This window comes from Bactrocera oleae, chromosome 3 (assembly GCF_042242935.1).
Source record: "Bactrocera oleae isolate idBacOlea1 chromosome 3, idBacOlea1, whole genome shotgun sequence".
NCBI lineage: Eukaryota > Metazoa > Arthropoda > Insecta > Diptera > Tephritidae > Bactrocera > Bactrocera oleae.
In genome coordinates, this window is record NC_091537.1 from 6,775,620 (window position 1) to 6,801,698 (window position 26,079).

At 30.2% G+C, this 26,079-nt stretch overlaps 1 protein-coding gene across 1 annotated transcript; it reads right to left on the reverse strand.

Moving 5' to 3' along the window:
- Positions 1–3,687: 3,687 nt before the first annotated feature.
- Positions 3,688–18,758, reverse strand: LOC106615585 (uncharacterized). Its single transcript, XM_014231862.3, has 3 exons — positions 18,564–18,758; positions 14,108–14,306; positions 3,688–4,527 (listed from the first exon to the last, which is right to left on the reverse strand). Exons 2-3 carry the CDS (start codon positions 14,187–14,189, stop codon positions 4,136–4,138), a joined length of 474 nt encoding a protein of 157 aa, XP_014087337.2. The 5' UTR covers positions 14,190–14,306; positions 18,564–18,758; the 3' UTR covers positions 3,688–4,135.
- Positions 18,759–26,079: the final 7,321 nt, after the last annotated feature.

Sequence of the window (26,079 nt, forward strand, 5' to 3'; positions counted from 1 at the left end):
CCCTGAAAAAAACAACAAAGGCATAAAAAGAGCTATTGACGGCTTGGCGTCGGCGATGTTGTTTTGCTTGGCTGATGGCGTTGTGATTGTGAATGGGCGGAAGCTTACGCACACAATTTCTGTAATGAGAATTCGTGATGTCGTCTTAGATTTATCTATATCCCTTGTTGTTCTTGTTTGGGTTGTGTGTTTGGGTAATAAAATAATTTGCACTCATATATTTGTTGGCAGACTGTTACTAGTTTACGCCTTGAACAGTTTTGGCCACCAAAATGGCGGCAAATTGTGAAGTTGCGTCGACTTTGAGTGTAAAAAGTTAGTCACTTATAAATGTTAATAATAATAAATGTATGCATGTATGTATATATAATGATTTACATAGTTGAATGTCTATGAAAAAGAATTTTCCAAGTTTTGTTGGTTTTAACTTTGAACAAATGTTTGTCAATGATACCCATTCCTTCTGATTTTTCTTAAGAAAAGAAGGTTATTTTATAATAGTGATTATATTTTCCTAACCCCAGAATACCAATTATTAATGCTATTTATGTTGAGCAGTTGCACAGATACTTTCGTTTTCTTTAATTTATAGGCAATAAGTTTAATTTTTCCAATCATAGTAATCAGCACTTATTCGCTATAAATTTGTATATCTACAAATAAGTTAAGTAGTACAACTCTCCGACATTTTGCGCAAGAACCTTCAGTGGTTTGTATAGTTTTCTCGAAATAAATTGTTAGTCGTATGTAAAATTTTTGAGTGAAGATATTAATTAAAATCATTTACATTTGGTATAAAGTCTAGTGAAAAAATTATTATTTTACATTAAATTGAGGGTTTTATTCAGCATAGTAAAAATGATCCGATCCAAATAAAATATGAACTGTTTTATTCGTTAACCTTCGTCCCTGTTGGCAAAAAACTTTGACAATCGATTTTCACAAGCTTCTCTTGAGGCGAAGTTTTCACCGGAAAAATCATACGCTATAGATAAGAGCAGGAAATAATTACATGGTGCCAGTAAAACCTTTCTGACCGTCAATCCTGGCTTGGCAATCTTGTACGCTAGCTCACCGCAATTCTACCACAGTAGTTTTCGCTCGATATTTTCGTAAATGACTCACTTTTCAACACCAATAACCGATCGATTTTGTTGTGGTGCAGCAGCTATACAACCGTTTCTTTTCATATTCAGCCATAACTAAATGGTTTCAAACGGTATTTTTTGTCATTTTCAACTCCTAGGAAATTGGAATAGTGTTTTTATGACAGTCGGACTCAACGATTTCCAATATTTCAGCAATAAGTGATGCATTTTTGCATCTTATGGTAATTATAATTATGAATATTTTTTTAATTTAATTAAAAGTTGAAATCCGTAGTCAAAAGCTAAAAAATAAAAATATAAATATTGTACATAAATATGCATAAAAGCAAGTGTACATACATACATATATATACAAAAGCGCGTACATGAATACTTACTCACGAACAAATTCACTCCAAAGGTCAAATAGTTTGCCAAGCTGATTAATGCTTCAAACAATTAAACATCTCACTCTGAGCATTCACTGAACTGCTGAGCTCATAATTTCGAGTTCAGCCGATTGCGAAATACCAGAGCACCAAGTACGCTCCCTGATGGATCTATTAAAAGTCTCTGTGGACTAATTATAAGTTCTTTGCTGATTCACTTGCTACAGCAAACGCAACGCAGTGACGTGAAGTTGCTTGTATGTAGACGTCTTCGCGCGCCTCCTTCATTCAGCAGCCGCAATAAGAACACTAGCACTTAACCGAAAGTTAAGTTGTGCTTCGGGATTAGTGAATGTCGAGAAGTCAAACATTTTTGTTTAAAACTTTCTTATTTAACTTCTACTGGCGTTCGTTTCAGGCACCGCCTTACTGTTGTGCCTACTTGCTTACTTACCGTGCTTTTATTGTACGAAGCTTCGAACTTATGAGGCACAGCTGCAGCTATTGCAATACTTTGCGTAAAATAAAGTCTTCTCTTTTCGTTTTAATCGTTTTTGTTTTATTTTTAGCGAATTAAAACTTTTGCTTCTAATTAAATTTTTACACAACAGAAATTATACAAGTTTATTATGCCACAACGAAGTAAATAAGGAAAACAATGAAAAATTAGTAAACACGCCACTTACACTGCCACTAGTAATCACAAGGGAGAAGAGTAGAGAATAGAAGTGAAAATGGATAAGAGTAATCTTCTTCAATGACAAGAAGTTGAAGCGAACTAGTGATGGAAATTGCTAAGTAGGTAATTTATTCCAATTAGAAAATAATGGTAATTTCCATTTTGGTGTTTAGTTGAGATATTTTCTTAACTCGCTTAAAACGCCATAAAATTTTTAGGTTTATGAAAATATTTATAAATATCTTTAGTTACAAAACTTGGGTTGAAAAAATTAGTCTAACTGTTGATTACTTCTTTACAGTGTCTTAAAAAATTAGACCTAGTTTCATTAACCATTAATACCACGATCAGAACACATTACGGCAAATAATACAGTAATGTTACAGTTAAAAAGCTATTAAGGATTGCAATCGAATGAGCACTGGGAATAATCATTTTTCATGGCATAGAAATCAAACCTCGATCATCAGAGTGACTTCAAAATAAACGGGTTTATGGCTATTAAATCATGAGTCTAATATATACTTGTAGATATGATCTATTAAATTAATTCGAAAACACCCTCTTTGTGACTCATTCTTTGGCAACTTCAAGTTTAACGTTTTCCACTTAAAACTAGTTTTTATTCATTTATTTTTTTTAATAATAAAATAGTGTCTCTGAAAATGAACCACACTCGAAGCCAAACAATGGTCGGCAATAAAAAGAACACTTTGCACTTTCCTCGACAAACATTAAAAAGCCATTAGAACTAAGTGATGGCAGAAAATTATACTCATATAAAAGAGGCAAAGGCGAGACATGTATAAAGCTGCTTTTAGAATTGCGTAGAGCGTGGTTAGTTGCATAACAGTAAGTAATGTGGTATATATGTATAACTGTATACTTTTCGCTAGAATGTTACAAAATTTAATTTACATACGCGTACATACCTACTTGTATATACTTATTATTTGAAAACTGTATGCTGATTTGTAAGTTATTTTAAAATTATATTCACTCCGTAGAAGATCAAAAATAAAAATAATAATTTCCATTAAAATTATTCTCATTAGCAAATTTCTATTGGAACACTACATATATGGTATGTAAACCCTTCTTTCCTGGAAACGATTTATGACTACCATATTATTGGATTTTGTAACAAAATATCAATTTTTTTAACAATTGAATACATTTTATCAATTGGTGGAGGCAATCCTTTTTTTGAGATATTGATCTGAAAATTTGCACACGTCCTGTTTTCCTTGAGAAGCTGCCATACGAACTGATCGATCCAAATCAAGTTCTTGTCTGCCAAGGTATTTTCCTAAAATAATAGCATAGATTGTTTCCCAAGGTAACCCCTGTGAAGGGTGTTATAGAAGTTAAAAGTTTTTTTTTTTGTTTCATGTAAAACTTTTACGCAGCACACAACATTCTAACTTATAAACCATCAAAGTGAAAACGTTTTGTTATTATAATTAATTTCTAACCACAACTCTACCAGAAACATTAGCCGAAATATATCGAAATTAACATTTACGTTGAATTTTTGTATTTGAATATGTTTTTATTTTTGTTTTACTAAATAAAATGTATTATTATTTATATATTAATTCTTTTAAAAATATTTTCTCAAAATATGTGTACATTAAAACTTAACCTAGAAATGTATGCATATATTTGCTTTTAAAACGAAATTTCATAAATCGAGTCCAAAAGTTTGCACGTTAAGTTACATTTTGCATTCGTGTAGTGGTATTTAAACAAAAATGAAATAAAAGCAATCAAATAAAATAAATCATCACCATCGAAATGCCACAGAAAGTGTAGCACTCTTCAACTCCATCGGCAACTTCATTAACATGCATATCATGCTTCAAGCACTCCACTCTCCAACGCGGAGTTCCAGCAATTTACAGTAATCTAGTATACTTGATGCAAAGTTGCAAATACATACACACATCAGAATGGATTTGTACGGATATTTCTCCCATCTAAGCACTAATCCGCAGGAATCGCGCCACCAACACGCACAAACCGGTCGCACTCAGCATGGTCACATGATTGGCATTGCCGAGACGTGATGGTGCCGCATTGCAGCCATCCTCATAGCAAGTGCAGATCCTCTGTTTATATCCCTCATTGTCAGCATCGAAGCAGTAATTCGTCTTCTGGTTTTTGTTGTTGTCCAACAATCCACAGCTGCGTATGATGCGATTCTCGCCGCTCACTTGAATTTTTGTAATCGTCTTGCGGCAAAACATATCGGGCGATTCGCATTCGGTAAGGAATTGCTCGTCACGTGGGGCACGCGGTGTTATCAAACGCAATTCCGTGCAGTCCTCTTGCAGATGGGAGTTACACTGGTGACAACGAATGGCGTTCACTGTTGAAAAATGAGAAGAAGAGAAAGGAAATAAATGAAAAGCATTTAAAAAGCTAATTTACTTTTTTTTAAATAAAGGCAAAAAAATTCTTTAGTTAGAAGGAATGCGCTTAGTTATAAGCTTTTTTGTTGTAAACTACTTGAGCAATCTTTGACTTATTCATATGTATTTATGGCTACTCCCTAACTCGACCTACTAGAAAACATTTTCCATAAGAGCCAGCATATTATCCAAATTAAGGCGTGGATAGAACTCGCCTTGAGAAAAGTTCACAAAGAGGCAGAAGCTCCTAAGTTTTTTTCCAAAAGGGCTTTCTCAGATAAGATCATTAAATAAGAGCGAGGTTATGACGTCGGCTTCGCCTAAAGATAAATTTACAAGTGAGGCTCTCAAACTTCTTTTCCTATATGCCTTCCCAACACTAGACAATATGATGAGAAAAGACCGAGTTTATGAGTATAAATAGCAAATGTTGTGAATATATAATTTTTGGCTATGTCAACAAGAGATCTTTATAACCTCAACTTTGAGTGTGAGTTGTGGCCGAATACCACGAAGGTATGAACTGAGAAATATGTCCTCTCCAGTGATAACTTTTTGGGATTTTTTTATGGCAAAAATAAGTTTCCTACTGACCTTTCCTTTCATACAAGTATTTCACAATCTACCCGCACTCTTCTATTAATAACACATTTAATAAAAATTAATAACCACAAACTTGGTAACCACTTACATTATTCAATTCCTGTTGGTATATATCTTTTATTTTTGATATTTATACCTATTTATTTTGACGTCATTAAAAGTTACATAAATATTTGGCGCCACAAGTTCCACAATACCCGCCTTAATTCTACCAGACAAATTGACTCGAAAAAACCCCATTTTGTTGTGTAATAACGGTAATGGCGCAAATATAATGGAATTTACGAATCATCACAAAAAATCATTACGGTCATTGCAGACAAGTGTTGTCCATTAAAATGCAATAATGCTTTGTCATATACATTTGTCTTCGAGGAGAATAAATAAAACTTTCTTACATTGCTCTGCTTCAAATTAATTATGGTAAAGTGTCACCAACAAACAACGCACAAGTGGATTTTACTGACTGACAAATGAAGTATGAAGGACACATGCCAAATTTGGTAAAACAACAAAAAGTGAAGGAGTTGTTGTGTTCGCATTCATTTGATGGCGCTCTATTTTTATCTTCATGGGTATACACTTGAAAATTATAAATAATGAAAATTCTCAATTTTGTCCAGTTGAATAATAAATTGTGAAGCGCTATGAACAAAATGAATCATCAATCTCCTTAAGTACCTTGGAAAAAATAAATACATACTGCACTACCTCTGAATAGGTCTACCTATTACCACAATAGTTTCATCCCTGACTACTTAATAATTGCAAAAAATGTCAATGTTCGTCGTTCATAAAAACACCAATTGATATTGAGTAAAAAATTCCTATAAAACAAACTATTTTCTTTTGAATAAAGAGGGAGAGAAAGACAAGCGGGGTGACAGTGATACGTATCTACGACAAGCATAGAGAACTAATGGGGATGCATTCGAGAGAAAAGAGATCTGGGTTAACATTAGGTATCAAACAGAGTTCATATCTTTACTTGGGCCTCTAAATTCGTGATTTCAGTCTCCGCTCAAGTTTTAATACAACCTTAATTCTCCATAATCACAATTGAGTCTCCCTCGAATATAATACCTTCACTTGGCATTAAGTTATATATTCGCTTTCAGATATATATCTCGGAATTAATGGTAGATCGGTCCTAAAATTTTATATAATATCTAATAATGCTTATCTCACTTAATCCTAACAATTCAACTTGTTAACACTGCAATTATTTAGACAGCAAATTTCATTATATTCAAATTAAATTTCACTTCAAATTCAAATTAGCTGATCAAACGGACAGGTTAATTGTCCTTTCATTTTCATTTTCTCCCTTAAAAAGTGAGTACTGGCACGGGCCTTGAAACGCAGCTGTCATGCAAGTGTCAGTCGGAACGTTCGCACATGCAACAAAATACAGTAGATAAATGTAGACAAGCGTGGCAAAGTGGCATGCAACTGTCTAAACTATTACCCAACTACCAACTATACATATGTACATACATATATATACAAGCAAGTATGTTATTATATATATATCAGCCGACAAGTGGATAGTGGTAAAGTGGCACTATTGTAAGTTGCAATTGCCTTTATTGTTACTACTGTCAATTTGGCAAATGTCAGATGCTTGACATTTACTCGCGTTCGGTTCTTGTGTTACATATATACACATACATATAATAAATATATATACATACATACATATATACTTACGTGGGTAAATATTTAGAAAGTACCCAGCTTTCCCATAGAGAAATGTAAAAAACATTCCACAAATAATTTTATAGAATAATTTCGTGCCTAGCCGATTACTAAAATCCGACTGTGCTGGAAACTGTTTTATGTGATTTACATATACATATGTACATATGTATGAGACCTGCTTTATTCCTGATTCCTCAATAAACATTTCTCAATTCATTAGGGCACATAATTAGGAATATAGGCAAAATTTAATATTTGACTCTCTTTTTTAACTTATTAACTTTAACTTTACTCAACTGTTAACTTTTTAAAGGCAAATCATATAAGCTGAAAATGCTAATTTAAGTGTTTTCTATCATACTCCACTATGTACTTAGCCTAAACGCTAAACTGACGACTCCACTCACCTATCCAGTAGGTTATTTATTTATGATGCATACGTGGTTATACATTCATACATATTGAAGCATATTAGAATATACATATATTCTTCACTGCATTTAATTTAAAAAAAAAATGCATAATTTGTTATTGTTTTTGAAATCAAGCACGTGTGAAAGATAACAAATTCGAGGCATGAATAATTGGTCTGTATGTGTGTACATTTGTATGCACTCGTATTTTAGCTAATCTATAGAAAGAGGGTATTCACTTCAAAAAATTAATATATATGTGTACCATATGTCATGCTTATATATATTAGGGTGAGCCAAAAAAAAATTTTCACTTTTCCAAACTTTTAAACTTACGCTTTTTTTATTGAAAAAAAATACTCCTGAGATAGATGTTTGAGGAAATTTTAAGCTAGAATCGGTGATTCAAAAAATATTAGCCTAAACGGTTCAAAAGTTTTGGTATTTCTGATAAAAAAATATTTTTTACATGTTATTAAAATGAATGATCACCGACACTTTTTAAAATTAAGCTAATAATGCTGCCTTGCAAAGATATTTTTGTTTTTGTAAACCATGCAATCAAATTTGACCCGGACTGGCAAGAAAAACTACATTTTCATGGCTTATCGCCTAAGTTACAATCTCCAAAGAAATTGTTCAGATCGGATCACATACCTTATAGCTGCCATACAAATTGACCGATCGAGGTTCTTGTAAGCAATCTTTTATATTTGTGAAGAGTATTATAGCTTCGGTGCAAGCGAATGTTAACGTTCTTTCTTGTTATTTATCGGTTTGCGCGTGCAGTTGAAATAGACCAGTCCGAGTAAAATTTGATCAAATGGTATAGGTTCATTTTAAGCCGTAAATTCGATAGATTAGTTTTTGGCTCACTCTAATATATATGTATATAAATACTATATACAAAGTTCACAGATAAGCTATTATATACCGTAGTGCACTAGCTATTCGCTCTCAGCGCATACATACTTATATAAAAATGTATTTTATTACTTTGTACGTATGTATACCTGTATATATGTAAATTAGCATAGCCTTGCAGGCAAATAGATCGAATTTTTCACTATTTATTTCTACTTTTTTCGCCACAGTAACACAAAATCAAAGCACAGCAGATGCAACTCATTTATTTGCTGCAGTATTAAATTATTGTTGTTGCTTTTTTTCCTTATTCGCAGCATTAGGCGCATTTTCTAATCAAAACATAAACAAAAGAAATGCAAGGAAGTTTAGCGACCATATGTTCAGTTTACATAGGTGCATACCATATTTCATACATAATGTGTTAACCTAGTCCGTTGCCAAATTGAAAATATGAGGAAGTGCAATTAGAACTAAGAGAAAATGGAAAGTAATAGATAGTATAGGTACATATTAAACAATATGTTGTTATCAGTATTATTTAATATATAATTGTGTGTTTTCATATATTGGAAATCTTTGGCAGTAGCAGTCTTGATTCGCCATTTCTCTGCACCTTATCATTACGTGCTAGTCTCTTGTCAAAATTTTACGAAATTTTAAGATGAATTGATAGAAAAAATTGTGCGGGTACCTCATTAAAGTTAGATAACCGCTATCTTCAAAGCTACCAAATTTTATTTTACACATTTTAGACCACAATACAAAATTATGAATGGTTCATGTGACAAATACCTCTCAAAAATGAAAATTCAAATATTTGTATTATTGATTTTATTATGCCAACCTAAACGATTTTTATCACTATACAAAGTTTAAAGAATAACATACAAGTATATATACAAGTAAGTGTCTGAAGAAAATAGTTATCCTAGTAAGAAGTTAATACAAGGGAAAGCGTGTTTGCCTTAATAAAGTTATATAACCGTTTGCTATTTAACTCTATTTAATTAAATCAATCTATATATTGTAGTATATACCAGTATTTCGATAAAGTATTTTTTCTAAATTTTCAATATTATTTAAAAAAGTGTCTAGAAAATCTATAAGCTTGTAGCGATTTTTATAAAATGGCAACTTTGGTAACTGCTGTGGAACTATAACGTACAATTATCGGTTCTGGTACTAAAGCTGTTTGTAGGTGTATATGATTTTGCAAAATAAATGCAATTTTGAATGACAGTAGGTTCTACGTTTGCACATAACATTATCATTGTCAAAGAGTTTCCAAATTTCAGTTATTTCCTGTATATATGCCATATATCATATGGAGCGCCCATAAATAACAATGATGATCGTTTAAAGAACTGACAGCAAGGCTGACTTTTAAGATTTCTTATGGCCAAGATTGGGTTCCTTGTTGTCTATCTAATTCAAATAACGAGTTCAGATTTAACATACACTAAATAAATGCGAGCAAGTGGTTTAAAAATTTGTTAATTTGGCAACAAAGTTATAATTGGTACTAAATTGTATAGATAAGGAATATTTTACATGTGAAAATTTTCTGTAGAACAAATTTAATTACCAAGCATATGTGAAACTATTTTTAATTTATATTTACTTTAATAGTTAGACAGACGCTAATTAGACATAACTTTGCATATGGATGGGTCTTTTTTACAGCGCAGTGAGAGAAATTGGTAAAGCATATGAATTCTTTCCACACATACATTTGTACAAAAACTAAGTTTTATGTTTATACACAATACATAATAGAGGAAAAAAGGTTACCAACTGATTTCCATTCTTTTGGATAAGTTGGTATCTATTTTTTTTTCTGAAAGGTCAAAAACCTACTGTTCAGGGTTCCTTACTAGAGATTCAAAACATATTACATTTAACACACATTGTGCATTAGGGTAAGCCACAAAAACTAATACCGAGCGTATGGGTTAAAGTTAACCTACATATAACAGTGAAAAAACTATCGCTGCAAGGCAGGATTAGTAGCTTAATTTTAAAATGTGTCGGTGAGCATTCAAAGTTTCCCATATAAATAACACTTCAAAAAGTTGGTTTTCATTGAAAATTCAATAACTTTGAAACCGTTTTTTTTTTGTTTTTTTTTTTAATTAAAAATTCGAACGTTTAAAAGCTTTAAATAGTTCACCCTATTGTGCACATTAGTCTACATCGCATCATAAGGTTTGCTTTGCGTGTCATAACAATTCGAACTACCTTTAATTAATAATTATAAATATGATAAATACTATTTCGAGCTTAAAGTTATTAACATACATATGCGCAGTAAATAACAAATTTTCTAACTGCTGCGAAAAACCATTAGCACTAGGGTGGCAATTAATCACTTACATATATACAATATTTATATATATTATATAAATTTAATATACCAAAGGAGTACTTATTAAATTTATCTTGTTAATTTTTGATTATTGCAAATATATTTAAAAATTATAATTTCATATAAATCAACGAAAATTTTTCCGCTAAATTGCATACACTATAAATTTTATTTATATACACTAAACAGAGTATATAAAGCTTGCCATGAAGTTTGTAAAATTCAGAAGAAAACGTCGAAGACCCTGTGCACTATATACTATATAAATGATCAGTTTGACGAGCTGAGTCGATTTAGCCATGTCCGTCTCTCTGTTTATCTGTCTGTACATACCCGAACTGGTTCCTCAGTTTTTGCGACATCGATCTGAAATTTTGTACACATCCTTCTCTCAACAAGAAACTGCTCATTTGTCGTTGCCAACGATATCCGATCGCTATAGGATAAAGCTGCTATACAAACTGATTGATAAAGATCTAGTATTTATAGGATAACTTTTTTATTTCACAAATAATCTTAATGAAATGTTTGTCTAAACTGATGACCAAGACAACGCTACAATCTCCGCACATATTGTTCAAATTGGACCATTGTAGCATATAGCTGCCATAAAAACTGGCCTCAAACGCATCAATATGTAAAAAATATAATATAGTCTATCATTTAATACAACAAAAAATTCAACCGGGATTGCTTTTATACTCGTAGCTGCGGGCAGCCGAAATTAACGTTTTCCCAGATTTTTTTTTTTGAATAAATTTCATGTAATGTAGTAGGGACCGCTATCGAAATACAACTTTTGAAAACTTTGAAAGCTTTCGTGAAATTGATTTCAAATTTTTTATCTTTGACACCCTTCTAATAAATTTTTAAAATATCTTGCTGTGGACCAGCAACAACGTAACATGTAAAAGATTTTTTTTATTCATTTCCTTTTTAACTAATAACGACGGGCCGAATTGCTTCTATATAAATTTTCATTTTGAATGATTTATACTTCTTTGAATATACTTATGTATATATGTAACATATATATTTTGGCAATTGTTTAGATTCAATCATCCACAAAGGTCAAAGTGTCGATGTATCGTTGCGCTTCGGCGCCTTGCCATTGTTTCTAGGCGCTTTTATTTCTGGCACACTCTTCGCGCAAATGAAATGTATTTGTTTTAAATCAAAGCAATTTGAACAATTCGAAAATAACACAATGGCGAAAATATACTTTTAAATAATTGTGTACATTCGTATGATGAATTTAAACGAGTCAAAAAGTCGATTATATCAAAAAAAAAAGCCTATAGCCGTATTTATTGCATATAACAGGCGTATGTATATTTATGACTAACGTTTACTAGTAGATATGTTATTTTATTAGGCACGTGTTTATCAGCATGTGACACATGGGAACTTTATTTTTGTAATTTATCAAATCGGTCTAGCCTATTCACTCAGTTACAAATAAATTTTGACCTAAGTTTTGTCTAAACTTATACAAAAATATTTTGCAATAATCTGCTAAAATCAGCTAATCAAGCTTCCTTACAGTTGGATAATTAAATATTAATGCCATTAACCCTACCTTCCAGCATAGCCGTATCAACTGCTAAATGATTTAACTTATCGACGTCACTCGTTGTTTTACTCAATTTTTTTTTATTACGACTTAAATAATAGTTTTAGTATGTTCACCTTTAAGTAGTTTTGCATTTAACTGCCGGTAATTAAGTTATTACCCTACTCAGCAATAAAATGCACTTAAATCAAATGAACCTAACAGAAACTAGTTAAAAAGCGATAATTCAACCAATGTAACCAGATAAAGCCGAAGTGTGTTTGCAAAGATGTGCGACACTCATTGCATTTCATTGACTGCTTAACCGCAAGCGCCATTGTAAAATTAGTTGTTTGATATGGGTATTCACTTAATCTCAAAATAAGGGCCTTACAATTTCTTCGCTGCGTTCGAAAGGGTGCTTATTTTTTACGAGAAGCTTTATAAGGTGAAACAAACTCAAACGATGAGCATTGGATGTCCGGGGTGAAAAACATAAACAAAGGCCAAAAAGTGGTCGTTTAATCTACGAATTTGACGGCCGGTTGCAACATCAACCAAATTTTTAATACTCTAAGAGATATATGCTGCTTTTAACTGTTGATCTACGTCAGACTCGAGAGGTTATCTAAATATTTTTTTACTTATTACAATTTTTAAATAATTGCGCTCGTTGTGAATACCCTCACTGCACTATGGCATATATTTGTGTATAATACGGTAAAATTTTTATAGCGTCAATAAAGTTGGTACTAAAACGAATGCGGTTAGCGAATAATAACACGTACTTGTATAAATAGCGAATGCTAAAAACCTATTTAAATAAGATTTATGAAAAGTAGTTGGAACTAGGAAAATTTAACACAAATTAATGAACTATTTTTGTCGTATACGTGCATGTATGTATAACTGACTAACATATTTATATATAAATATTTATTAAGTAATCGTTTGTTTTATATTTTATGTAAGATATGAGAACTAACTGTAATAAACCGTTTTTTTGCGTCATAACTTTGCGACAATAGAATAATGAAATGCTTTGGGTATGGTTTTTATATTATTATACAGAGAATGCCCGTTCTCTTAGTTAGTGGAAAACTACAAACGAATCTTCATCATACAAATCGGATTAACTCTGCTTTTTATAGGCCCAAAGTAGTTCATAACATTATAAGGTATTTAATTAGAAATGACTGCAATTTAATTAAGCGAAGGAACTGGGGTGTACAGAACTTTATACCGACAGAAATCCCAAGTACTAGAAATGCTGCGAAGGAACTGCGGTGTACAGACTGCCAAATTTACGGTTTAGTTCGTCTCCGCTCTGAATGCATCGACCCGACTGTCGTAGACACTGATTTTTTTGTCCAATTAAATAGTTTGAATAATTTTATATAGAAAATAAGTCCGAACAATAATTTATGTACAGTTTTTCGTCATGTTTGCTTTGAGTTTTTAATCATGTTGATCAGATATACAAAACTTTTATTTGTAAAATCAGTTCACAAAATGTCTTGAAAATTCTGAACCTGTTTCCTAACCATTGAACTTTTCTTGGGGTCACCTGTAACATTTAATGTGCTTTGAAACTTTACACTCAATCGTTTAGGTGTGAGGCCATGTCAGATGGCATCGCAGCCGTAAAATGAGGACAAATAATAAAGAGTTATCTGACTATTAGAGAAGAGAGTAGATGTTTGTCTAACATTTTTATTACATTCCTCATGCTATACTGATCGTCCGTAAGCCGCCGTCTGCTATTATTTCATTATTGCACTGAGTCGGAGTTGACCGCGTTTCCAACTAAGATAAACATTTTAGAAGGCATTTCATAAATCGTTCACTCAGCCTGAGGTGGTTTTAAGCCATTAGGACCTCCAAATATGAGTGATCACAAATATTCGAAATTGCTGCGCCAAATATATTCGCATATAACAAAATTGTATGATCCATTTTCTTAAAGTCACCAGTTAAAAATAAAAAAATATCGCATGCTAGTTAAAATGTCATAATTATTATATTTAAAAACTCACCTGATGGCATAAAACTGCAAAATATGATCATTATTGCAGCTGCAGAGCTGAATAGAACCTTAGCTGAGGTTGTGAATGCCATTTTCTTTATTAATTTGTTATAACTTTTAGTTTATAATACTACAAGTGATATATTATATTTCATGAAATTAAAATTCAATTTTTTAAGTATTTTTCCAACTATAAATATTTACAAACACTGCAAAGAGAAGAATTGAAAGTGAAATTAAAATTTATGAATTTCTTAAATATTTTTAAGTAATAGCTACATAAAAAAATATGTAAAGCCATTACATATATAAACACAAACCTAATTAATATTGATAAAAATGTACTAAATAAATAATATAAAATGTTATACTTAGAAGAAAGTATCACTGGTTTCAAACAAATACTTTTAAACCCATCCACCCATCATACATCCAAAATATATTCAAGTCTTGTTCAGGCATTCAGAAGGGAACTTTATAAATTTCATTTTTATTGTTTTTTATCTGTTATTGTTTTATTATTCTCTTTTGTGTAAATATTTTCTATCCTCTCTTCAGTTTTGTTTTCGATTGCCGCTAGACAAATTAACTACACAACAATAACACATTGGAAAACGAACAAAGTAAAAAGAAATAAAGGAAAGCGGCACAGTATAATTTATAAAAGAATTTATAACGTCTCATTAGCTATGTAAACTACATTCTTCAAGCTTTTTACTAGTCGTAATCGTAAAAGTTGTTTACATTTTTCGAAAACCGGTCCGATGAGTCGCGACACAATTAGAGAATTGTTTGTATTTTTTTTGTTTGGCAAAAAATGGTAGCATCAAATAAACATTGAACATTCACATAAATGTATATATGTAAGTGTTTTGGGGCTTAAATTTCAATTTCATAACAATAAAAATAAATTGGAAAATATAAATTAATATTATAAACACATTTTTTTATTATTTAATTTTTATTTTTTTATTTAATACAATATATTACATACAATATATTTCCACTTTTTTCATTTCCGCTCGTGACTTAAATAATTTTGATTTTAGTTTTAAATAACTATTATGGTAAGAAATTTTAATTTTACAGCAAAGTTATAAAATTTTAATGTTAATTAAAACTTTTATTAATTTTAAGAAATCTTTTTGAAATATTTGTTTTATACGAAATAAATGTAATCAAAAATTTTTTTTACAACAATAATTAAATAATTAAAAATAATAATTAATTAGAAATAAAATTTATAAAATTCCAAATGCAAATTTTAAAATTTTAAATTTGTTAAAAATGTACTTAGTACCTTTTAGTTGTTATTACATAGTTTATTTACTTAATGGAATACAAAATCAAAGAAGAACACAATTTTAACAAAACTAATTGAGAAATTATCAACCATTGTAAAACTGTAGAAAACATAAAGTCGACTTTCATTGGTTTTGAAATTTTGATATACCGATATTTTTAAGAAGTGTTATTTGTATAATGAGCTCTATTTAGTAGTTTCAAAACTTGCTTAGATAAAATAGAATCTGGAAAATAAATTTTAAGCATTGCATTATTTCATAAAATATAAAGAACATTATTTTTTTATTTGACGTAGGCAAAGACTACTCGGCACTGTTTGGTGTATAAATTGTCATTTTATAACGGCATAAAACCAGGGCTGCAAACCACTACAAAAATCGATGAGGTTCGGTTCAGTGGTTCAAATCACTTAGAAAATACTTATACCGGTAAACGAACCGGTTTATGAGTATCTCTCAAAAGCGGTTCGGTTCGGTTCATATGGTTCAGTTTTTTATACTAATTGATATGAAAAACCTCATACGTAAAATATTTATTAAAACTTTTCACCGTTGATTTCAAAACTGAATACATTTACCAAACCTAGTATGGAAGATACCAATAGTTATTTTAATATACATATACATATGTAGCATGACAAAATGTAGACTGTCAAAGAAAAAAATTTTAATGTACATAAAGTGCTTCTAGAATTTCTTCTTCGAAATTTCACCAACGATCTTCACTGAAACCTCGATTTTAGTTTTCTTTGTATGTGTTTCACCAAATTTGCTGATTTTTTCCTTTCATTCTAAATTTGCTATGTAAATTCACTCACTTGTAAACCGGTTCGGTTTCAAAAATCCTTCAAAAACTTTTGTAATACAAAAAACTATTTGGAATAGAATAGTTTTTGATCAGATATAACTCCTTAGTTCCATAGACTCGATTGACGTAAGGTAACTCATATGAAAGTAAGAATACTCGATCCCAAGTGAAGCCCATCTTATGTAATTATATACATTTGTATATTAATATATAGAGCGAAGCAATCAAATTTGATGCGGGCTTAAGTAAGAGGCCTTTAGTAGGCTTTATTTTGAGTTATATCTTGTATTTTGTACGAAGTTGAAACAAATATAATACATCATTTAAATACAATATATGATGACACAACTTATACATATATCTTGTACTAAACAAAAACGTGCCACTACTTTTTCTTTAAGTACACGTATGTATTTTCAAGTCTCTCAGAAACGATCCTTAACGTAAAAAGTTATCGTCCACTTAATATAAAAACCATTCGCCTCCTACAACTCTTATTTCATAACATTTTAATAAATAATTAATTGCAGTGAGACTTTAATTGAATGCTCTTATGGACTGACATGCAGATAAATATTATATTTATATTTAATAACAATAGTTGCAATTAGCAATGGAAATTAACTCGCTGATTCATTTTACTGAATTTCGATAGCTAAAAATAGCGCATGCAAGTAATTGCTGCACATAAGCGCGAAGAAAGATAACCTCTCAATGGATCAAAGTGTCCAGACAAGCAAACAAAATGCAAACAATAGAACTAAACGTGCATGCATATAGCACATACAAATAATATATATGCAGATATATTTATATTTACATATATGTATGTATATATAAATAGCATGTATATACATCTGTATCGATATGTAAAAACAAACAGCTTATGTCAAATATAAAAGTTTTAAGACTTGAGAGTTTGGCTTAAATTTTAATGTTTATTTAAAAAAAAAAAAAGTTGAAAGCTAAACTTTAAGCAAAATACTAAGGTTTTTTAATTAAATTTATATGTTAAAGCGCCCTAACGCATACATCGTTATCAACACAGCACTAAACGCTTCGCTTATCTCGACTTGATTTACTTTACCATGCGACTATAATAATATATATGAATTTTATTTATTTAAAACAATATGAAGGCAGAGATATATGCATAATAATTTATAAATATTATTAGAAAATTTAGTTTTAACCGCAATAGAGTTGTGGATCAACAAAAAACGGGGCTTAAAGGATGATATTATTATATTATATTAAAAAATATAGCAAAACAGAAAACCAATCAAATAAATAATAAATTATTTTTATTTTATTGTTTACACCGGTTATAGTTGCCTTTTTTTTAGTTTTCACTTTTTTACGAAGTAAATTTATTTATTACAAAGTTTTAATGCTTTAAACTTATTTGTTAATTCCATACCAACCAATTTCAAAACAATGTTTTCAATATTTCCAATTTATTAATTTAATTAAAATTTAAATGAAAAAAAAACACTTGTAGATTAATGTTTTATTAAATATATACGTTAATTTCTTTTTAATTTTCACTGTTTTAATTAACGCCTTACAAAATTAATTATTTTTTAATTAATTCGCAATTTTTGTACGATTTTAATTATTTTTAAATTAATAATTGATTAATTAATTGCTTAATTACAATTAACTCACTGTAATAAAATTACTAATTAATGAAGTTTATTCTTTTTATCTACCGGTAATTGCAAGTAAACAAAAAGTAATTAAGTAATTAATAAAATTATTTAATTACAAAAATGAGTTTACTAAATTCATTATCTAAAAGTAATTCGCATGTTTTGAACGATTTTAATTATTTTTGAATTCGAACAAACCGCAATAAAAAATTAATTATAATTAATTTACTATCATTAAATTTTGAATTAACTAAGTTAATTTATTTTATCTACAGCTAACTAACGCTAAAAAAAATTGTTAAAATAAAATAATTAAATTTTTATTATGTTTTGCAATTATTTTAGCATAATTAATTATCAAAAAATTTTAATTAAACAAAATTAATTATTTAAAATATTTCCACTTGCTCTATTTGTAAGTGACTTTTTCTGAGACAATTTTGAATATTTTCAATATGTTTGAAATCTTTCTGTAATTAATTAATGAGTGAAATAAACAAATTACCGCAATTTCTCTAATTATAACTAACTGAAACTAATTATAACCAATCGCACTATCAGCAATCACATGTAATTAGCTCGTTTATTAAATGAACTATTCCAATTCATTCATTTCCTCTAATTACAATTCAAATAAACACTCCCAGCAGTAATTAAAATTATTTACACATACACACACACTCACAAATAGTCTTCACAAACCTGTTGCACTTAAATATTTACAGCAATCACTTAATTCAAGCCAACGCTTTGCTATAATAAATATCTCCCAACTTCACTTCGTTACAAGTATTTAATTTCATTAATTTTGTTACGATTGAATTGTACTTAAACACGAAATTAACGTCCGTACACGCGCACGTCTCAAACGAATCTGAACTTGTAAATGTTTTTAAAAATTAAATTTTAATTTTAAATTATTTTCTATGTTCCTTTTTGTTTTGTAAATCAAACGGACGGAATTGAACATACACACAAACACGTAAACAAAACACAATACAAACATAAGATTAACACAAACACCGAAACATTTTGTGACCGACGACTGATTTAGTACTCATAATAAACTCACAGAGAACTAAGACGACTCTACTCGTGCTACGTACAGCTGTATCTCCGTATGTACAAAGTGGACAAACAGACAAACGATCAGTATGCAAATAAGTAAGCGATCGCTGACAAACAGACGACGACAGTGAAATGCGTAAAATTGTGGGAGAATTGTTGTCGACAATTTCAATGGGATGGTCGACTGACTTTCCCAGAGAGTTATAGGCGTTTAATGGGTTGTTGAGGTGAGCGAAAGAGCGCAACGAAAAAGAGAGTGTTGCCGCAAAGCGAACTAGTAATTAGGGCTACAACAATGGTCGGAACACTTGTGCAAGTATTTGATATGGAACTAGAAATGCACACCCTTTGCCGGCGTCGGTGATTACAAAAAGCGGAGATAAAGTGTGAATATTCTAAGATCAAACACACATATTCATATGTTACATACAAGCAGGTGCGTACCTTGTAGGAAAAATTGAAATTAAGTGAGATATATATGTACATAACGCAAAGACATAACTCTAGGTTATTTTCCTGCTAACAGCATATAACAGCTGCAACCTCGAAGCAGTGATATTTTTTCAATATAAAAAAGGTTGTACCAAACCTCGGAAGTTTTTCTGCTCCCTGAGTCGTATACAGAAATGTATATGTGTGATGTGAAGAAGTGAAATTATAACAGGGTTTGAGGTTTACAAATTTTTAAACCCTGAACATTTAAATATATTATATATGTATACAAGTATAAATGATCAGGGTGACGAGCTGAGTCGATTTAGCCATGTCCATCTGTATATACGCGAACTAGTCTCACAGTCTCACACATACAAACCGAAGGAACTGGTCAAAGTTCCTTGTATGGAAAACTTTTTTATTTGACGAGGTATCTTCAACAAATTTGGCCTAAATTATTGACTTAGGCAACGCTAGAATTTATGAACACATTGTCCAGATTAGACTACTATAACTGCCATATAAACTGACCGATCGAAATCAAGTTTTCGTAAGGAAAACTTTTTTTTTCATTTGTGAAGAGTATTGTAGCTTCGATGTAACCAAAGTAAACTTTTTTTTTGTTTAATGTAAAATTACTATTCAAATTCTTAAATTGAAGAAATTGATAATAAATATTTTAATTAGTTCCCAAATTCTACAGCGTTTACCATAGAGTTTGAGAAGTAATTCAGTCATTAGCCACAAAATTTTATTATTATTTTATTTTCTGTCAGTCCGATATCTTATCATATTTTAATGTGGGTTGTCATATTGTAGGATCATTTATTGATATGAGCATGAAATGATACTGCAAAACTGGTTTGACCGCAATCCCTCTAGGAAATTCTAGACCTCCTAAAAAGCACCCTATTTATAAGTTTGCATATGTATGCAAATCTCAGTATTTGTAGTTTAAAGAAGCTAAAGTATTTAAATGATTTCAAATAAAATATGTAAAACTGATTGTTTTACAGAGAGCATGATTATAGACTGACTAAGTCAGTTTGCAAATACGTCGCCAGTGAGAACTAGGTACACAACAATATTGAATTGTGCTGGTTTTCAGCGGCTTGAAGCTTGCAACTGCCAGTCAGGTTTATATTATTGCATATTAATCGCATTTAAACAATCATTGAATAATTCCAACAAACAGGTTTAAAATGTAAACAAGTGCAAATGAGACAAACTATCATCAAATAAATTAAGTAGTTTGGTATACTTTGTGACACCCATAAAATTATCCTCTAATTAAGACTTTTTAAGATTTCACATTATTGGCAGAAAAATATTCGAAGATTGAGGAGCAAATGTTATCAGTAAAACATATGTTTATTGGTGGTTGGAAACAGAGTTCAAACTCAGGTCCCCTAGAACTTTGAATACGAAACATAACCTTCAAATACTCTACAGTGAAAATCTAAAAAAAAGTATATACATTTTTCCAATAGATCATGAGACTTTAATTTTTCGCTTGAGCTATGAGAAATCCTTTTCTCGTTTCGTTTCTATTATAAATACTCCGCAATAAATTAATTAGCTTCGCGTTAAAGTAACGATCGTGCTCTCTTCATTTTTTCACGATATACATTTGGGAGGTTGGAATTTTACATTTTCTTATAAAAAAAATTAATTTAGAGTTCCCTTATCCCATTCCGTTCCCAAAGTTCTTCTGGTACGAACTGAATCGTAAGTCATTGAAGAAGCGCTCGATGGTAAAATTCCCATTGGTATCTATGCGTTAAAATTATATATTGTAAGATCAGACATCGTCGAAGCTCTCTGAAGTTAGCTGAATGATGGAATCATCGCACAACTTTCTTTTTTCCCGTTTTTTTTTAAGATTAAGCAGTTTGTATCTTACTCCTATCGCCATTCCGGCCATCTATCTGGTATAGAAATTAGTCGTCGTAGTGAATATACTGAAGGCGTTTTGTTGTCTATATAGGGTTTAGTTTGAAATTCCTAAAGTTTGACTTTCAGCTCGGAAATCGACCATCAAATTTAATGTACTTGTAAATTAAATTTAATTTTTAGTTTTTCTTGACTTTATTGAAAAATTCAAAATCGATTTTCGGACTATTTTAGATCTCTAAGTCAAGTATAGCTCAAATCGGTTATTTGAACTTGTTATTATAATTTTTATTTTCTTTTACTTCTATTTTCATTGAAAGGAGATATACAATTATTTTTTATTCTGTTTAATTTTTTTGTTCTAAAAAGTGAAATTTTATTTTTATTGAAAACCGTGCCTAAACGTTCAATTCATAGTTTCCTTGAAGGATCTCTCCCAAAGAAGTGCAAATTTCGACTAATCATTCATGCAAAAAGTATTATGAACAAACCAAAATTTAATATACTTGAACTATACTATTTGCTAATATGATCATTATGCCCAATGTAGATTTCACAAGCGTATTGGTTAAAAGCGACGAAAACTCACTTAAACAGGATTTTACTAACTCTTTGGAGTGTAAATACATATGTATGATAATATGCCTACTTGAATATACTAGTCTTTGCCAAATCAATTTAGAATTTGATTACCGTTTTGCAATGAATTTTTACTCCATAACACTTTTGCTTTTGAAGAACGAATAATATATGTCTATATATTGATAGGTATATACTTCTAATAGCAGCAACCGCAATATTGATCAGCTGATATGAAATACCAATGTTATTGCTTTAACTATCTATAAAAATTACAATCTCTATATACCTTTGTATTTGTGTGTGTATTATCTATATGCAATTAAATCCAAGTAATAATTTATTACAATATTTTATTTGCATGGACATTGATTGCGCGCTTTTTTTTTTCTAAAGAAATCTTCCACCTTAACAAGCACACGCACATTTTTATTTATACTTAACTTAAACTAATCATATTGAGATGCTTGTTTCAATCAGTTTTTATTGGATTTTTTCGGTTAACAAAATAACAACATCAGCACAGCCTAAGAAATATCGCTTTTATAAAAACTATAAAACAAAAATAACCATCGAAACAGTTCACACCGGTTGTATCCAGTATTTCTTAGCTTAGATCCGCTTTCTCCGCCGAAAAAGATTTTATTTGATTTGTGTTTGGGGAAACAGAATTTCACTCAAATTTACAATTGCTTTTCGAAAATCGTAAATTGAGTTTATTTGCTCATTAAATATATAAAGAGAACTATAGTACACTCCTCATACAGAAAGTGTATTTAAAGAGATAAGCAGACTTTAAAGAGTAATTAATTTTAGTAATTAGTGAGCATTCAGAAATAAATAAGCAAATAACGACCGTCTGATATTAATATCAAAGCGCTTTTTCAAATTTGAAGACTCAACCAATTCCATAAATATAGAGAAATTTAAATAAATGAATAAATCTATTTTAATTTACAAAAGTATACATATATAATAAATAGAATGCCAAACAATACTGAACAAAAATAACATGTCAGCTTGATACGACTCATGTGTAATCTGTCAAAAAAAGGGTATTGAAGAAGTACCTCTATTTGGATCACCCGTTTGAAGCCCAAATAAGTAACTTTCAAATAAAATATTTAACTCAACATTCACACGCGTGTCAGTCCCCCAAGAAAACCACTTACTACGTTCAACATTGCTCATGTAACCGCGACGTTATAATTATTTTGGTGCATCAAACACTACTGTGATAGTCACAGTCCCTAGTAGTCTCAGGTAGGAAAATATCGAAATAAGATATATCTCTTGGTCAGATTAAGATTTCGAAAACTTTTTCTATCCCGAAACAAGATATACAAGTAAAGGCTCACCTGCAGACAGAAACAAAAATTTACTTTTGAAAAAAATTTCTATAACAATGATAAGCTCTTGAATACATCTTTAAAGTTAAGAATGTCTATTCACCTGAGAAAATGTCTTATTGGAATTGATTTGGTATGATATACAGTTTGTATGCAATAATATAAAAATACAAAGATCCGAGAATGAGTGAAACTTTAATCTAATCCTTTGGATTTATAGAGCTGCAAATTGTTTCCACAGTTTCAAAACTTAAAAACGGTTATAAATAAATGCTATATAAGCAGGTGGAACATTTACTCGTATATATATTTGGAATTTGTCACCACCTAATTTTATAGGTAAGCTCAAAATATGCATTACAAATCGTAAAATAGAAACTTTTGTATTATTAGAATATTGCTTTTAATTTTAAGGAGAGAAATAATTTTGTTTTAAAATTTGTAGATACATATATTTATAAACGATTTCATATCTTAGAGTTGCCACCATTACAAGCCTCAACAGTTTTATTGCTTTGAAAATGTTGTTACTTCTACTTAAGTATTAGTATTATTAGTATAGTAATACTTTGAAAAATTTACATTTTCGTCACATTTTTTTACAACTCCATTTTCTTCAAAAACAGATCAGTTTGAGCAATTTTCTAAGTAGACTATTTGTTAAATTACTTATTAAAATTCTACGTACATTCCACTCATCTACTTAATATCCAGTTAAAGCCAGCCTTGTCCCGTTAAAAGGCAACTAACGTAATGTTAATATGCTTTAGCACATTTCATTATAAAAAAGCCGGCAGCAAAAAAATACCACAAACGTTTTTATTGTTTGAGAGTGTAAAAGTTTAAAGTATAATTACCGGGCATGCGGTAAAATTACGGACCAGCAATTTATTGTAAATTGCCCAGCTATTGGAGGTGTCAATAAATATGTACGATATTTAAATTATACTCATTAAATTTATGTGCAAATTGTATTTTTTGAGCTACTAGGCTATAGGCTTGATTTAAGTGCATTATAATAGTCAATTAATTTGTCAGCAGACTACAATTAGAATATTATTGTTAATTTAAATTGCAAATTTTAAAACTTTTCGCCTTTTAAATAAATAAATATATTGTACTTCCAATTATCCTATTTAAAAGTAAATATTAGCTGTCTTTGATTCGTCAAATTTTAGGCATTGGCGAACCGAACTAACAAGTGGTATAAATCTAATAGACTGGTATAATAATTTCACATAATTTTTATTGAATTAAACTGAACTGTGTTCTTGTTTTGACTGAATTTATATAAACAGTTTTGACAAAAGACCATTTACGGCTATTACTGACTGAGGAAATATTAGAATGTTAATTTAATATTTCCTCGTGAATACTAAAATTTTGAGCAAAACAAACAAAAAATAAAAAACAACACGCGCGCGAACAAGATATTCTTTTCCTCAATATATTTTTATAAATTTATTTGGAAAAGGTTGAACCTTGAATCTCTGATTTTACCGCAAAAGTTCTGAAAATTTGGAAAATAAAATTTAAAAACCAACTTAACTCAAAAGCAAGTGAGTATACCTATAAATAAAATCGTTTCTGGATCATAAAATATAATATAATGTCCCTTTTTATAGATATGAAAAGCTGTGGAAAGTCTATTGCTGTTTGAAACCGGAAAAAGAAATATCCAGGTGAATGCTTTCATATTTTTCACATATTTTTGTAGTTATAAATATATATTCCAATCTTTACTGCTTATCATAAGTTCCACTATTTGTAAATTTAAAATACAATTCTATGCTAGAAAGCGCCAGTTATTTAATAATTTCACGTCAGTCAAATTTGCTAAACTTATGATCATTAACTTACCTGTCTTTATTTTCCACATATATCGAAATATCAAATGGAAACTTGTTCATGTATGAAAACTCCAAGCTGTCTTTCACAACTTTACAAAAAGTCAATCTACAGGAAATTCATAAATCATCACAACGCAGACCTTGTCTTATAAAAAAAAAATAACAATATGAGGTTCTTATAGTTTGTGAAAAACCTAAAGATAACCAACCAGTTGTCCATTTTCGCATTTTTTTTAAGTAACGCTAATTTTTATCTAACCTACTGTACACAAAATTACTGAAAATTAGTAAAGCCTTACTACACTGTGTTCTAAACGGCAAAAAAGCTTTTACTGTCTTCTAATATTAAAACCTAAGCATTAGAAGCTTGTGAAAGCTTGAAATCAAATTTTCGGCAACACAGGGTGGTATATGCGTCTAAAATTTTTATTTTTACATTTGTTAACCGAAATATGAGCTTGCGGAAGTTAAATAAATATGTTGTTGATATTCAAAACATATGCTCAAATTTAATATTAATCTTTTCTAATATAGTTTTCGGTCATCTCTGAATAGCTGTTGGATTTTATGCATTTCGTCAAAGATATGTGTGCCACTCTCCAAGGTATGAGGTATCAAACAGCTTTTAGTACTCTGTGATACTTCGGGTATATGCATTCTATTTCGCGTCCTCACGTCTTCGTCCATACTCGTTCAATGTTTGTTTTTTGCGCTAACTAATGCAAATAAATTTGTTTATCCCAAATATAACATTTAATTCACATACAAACATGTTCTCATGCAAATTGACGTGCTAAAAATAAACGAAAATTTCTATCAGAAAATTATTTTCGATTTAAATAAACATACAACCACAACATTACTTAATAGGCATTAGAGTTTAAAAACCACTACCGCTCATAGAAATAAACGCAACATAATCACATAGACAACAGATGTACAATATAACTAGAAGCTTATGTACATTTACAGAAACAAATCACTGTACATACCAACACAAAAGTATGCATATATGTAAGTAAATTAAATAAATGAAAGTGGTAA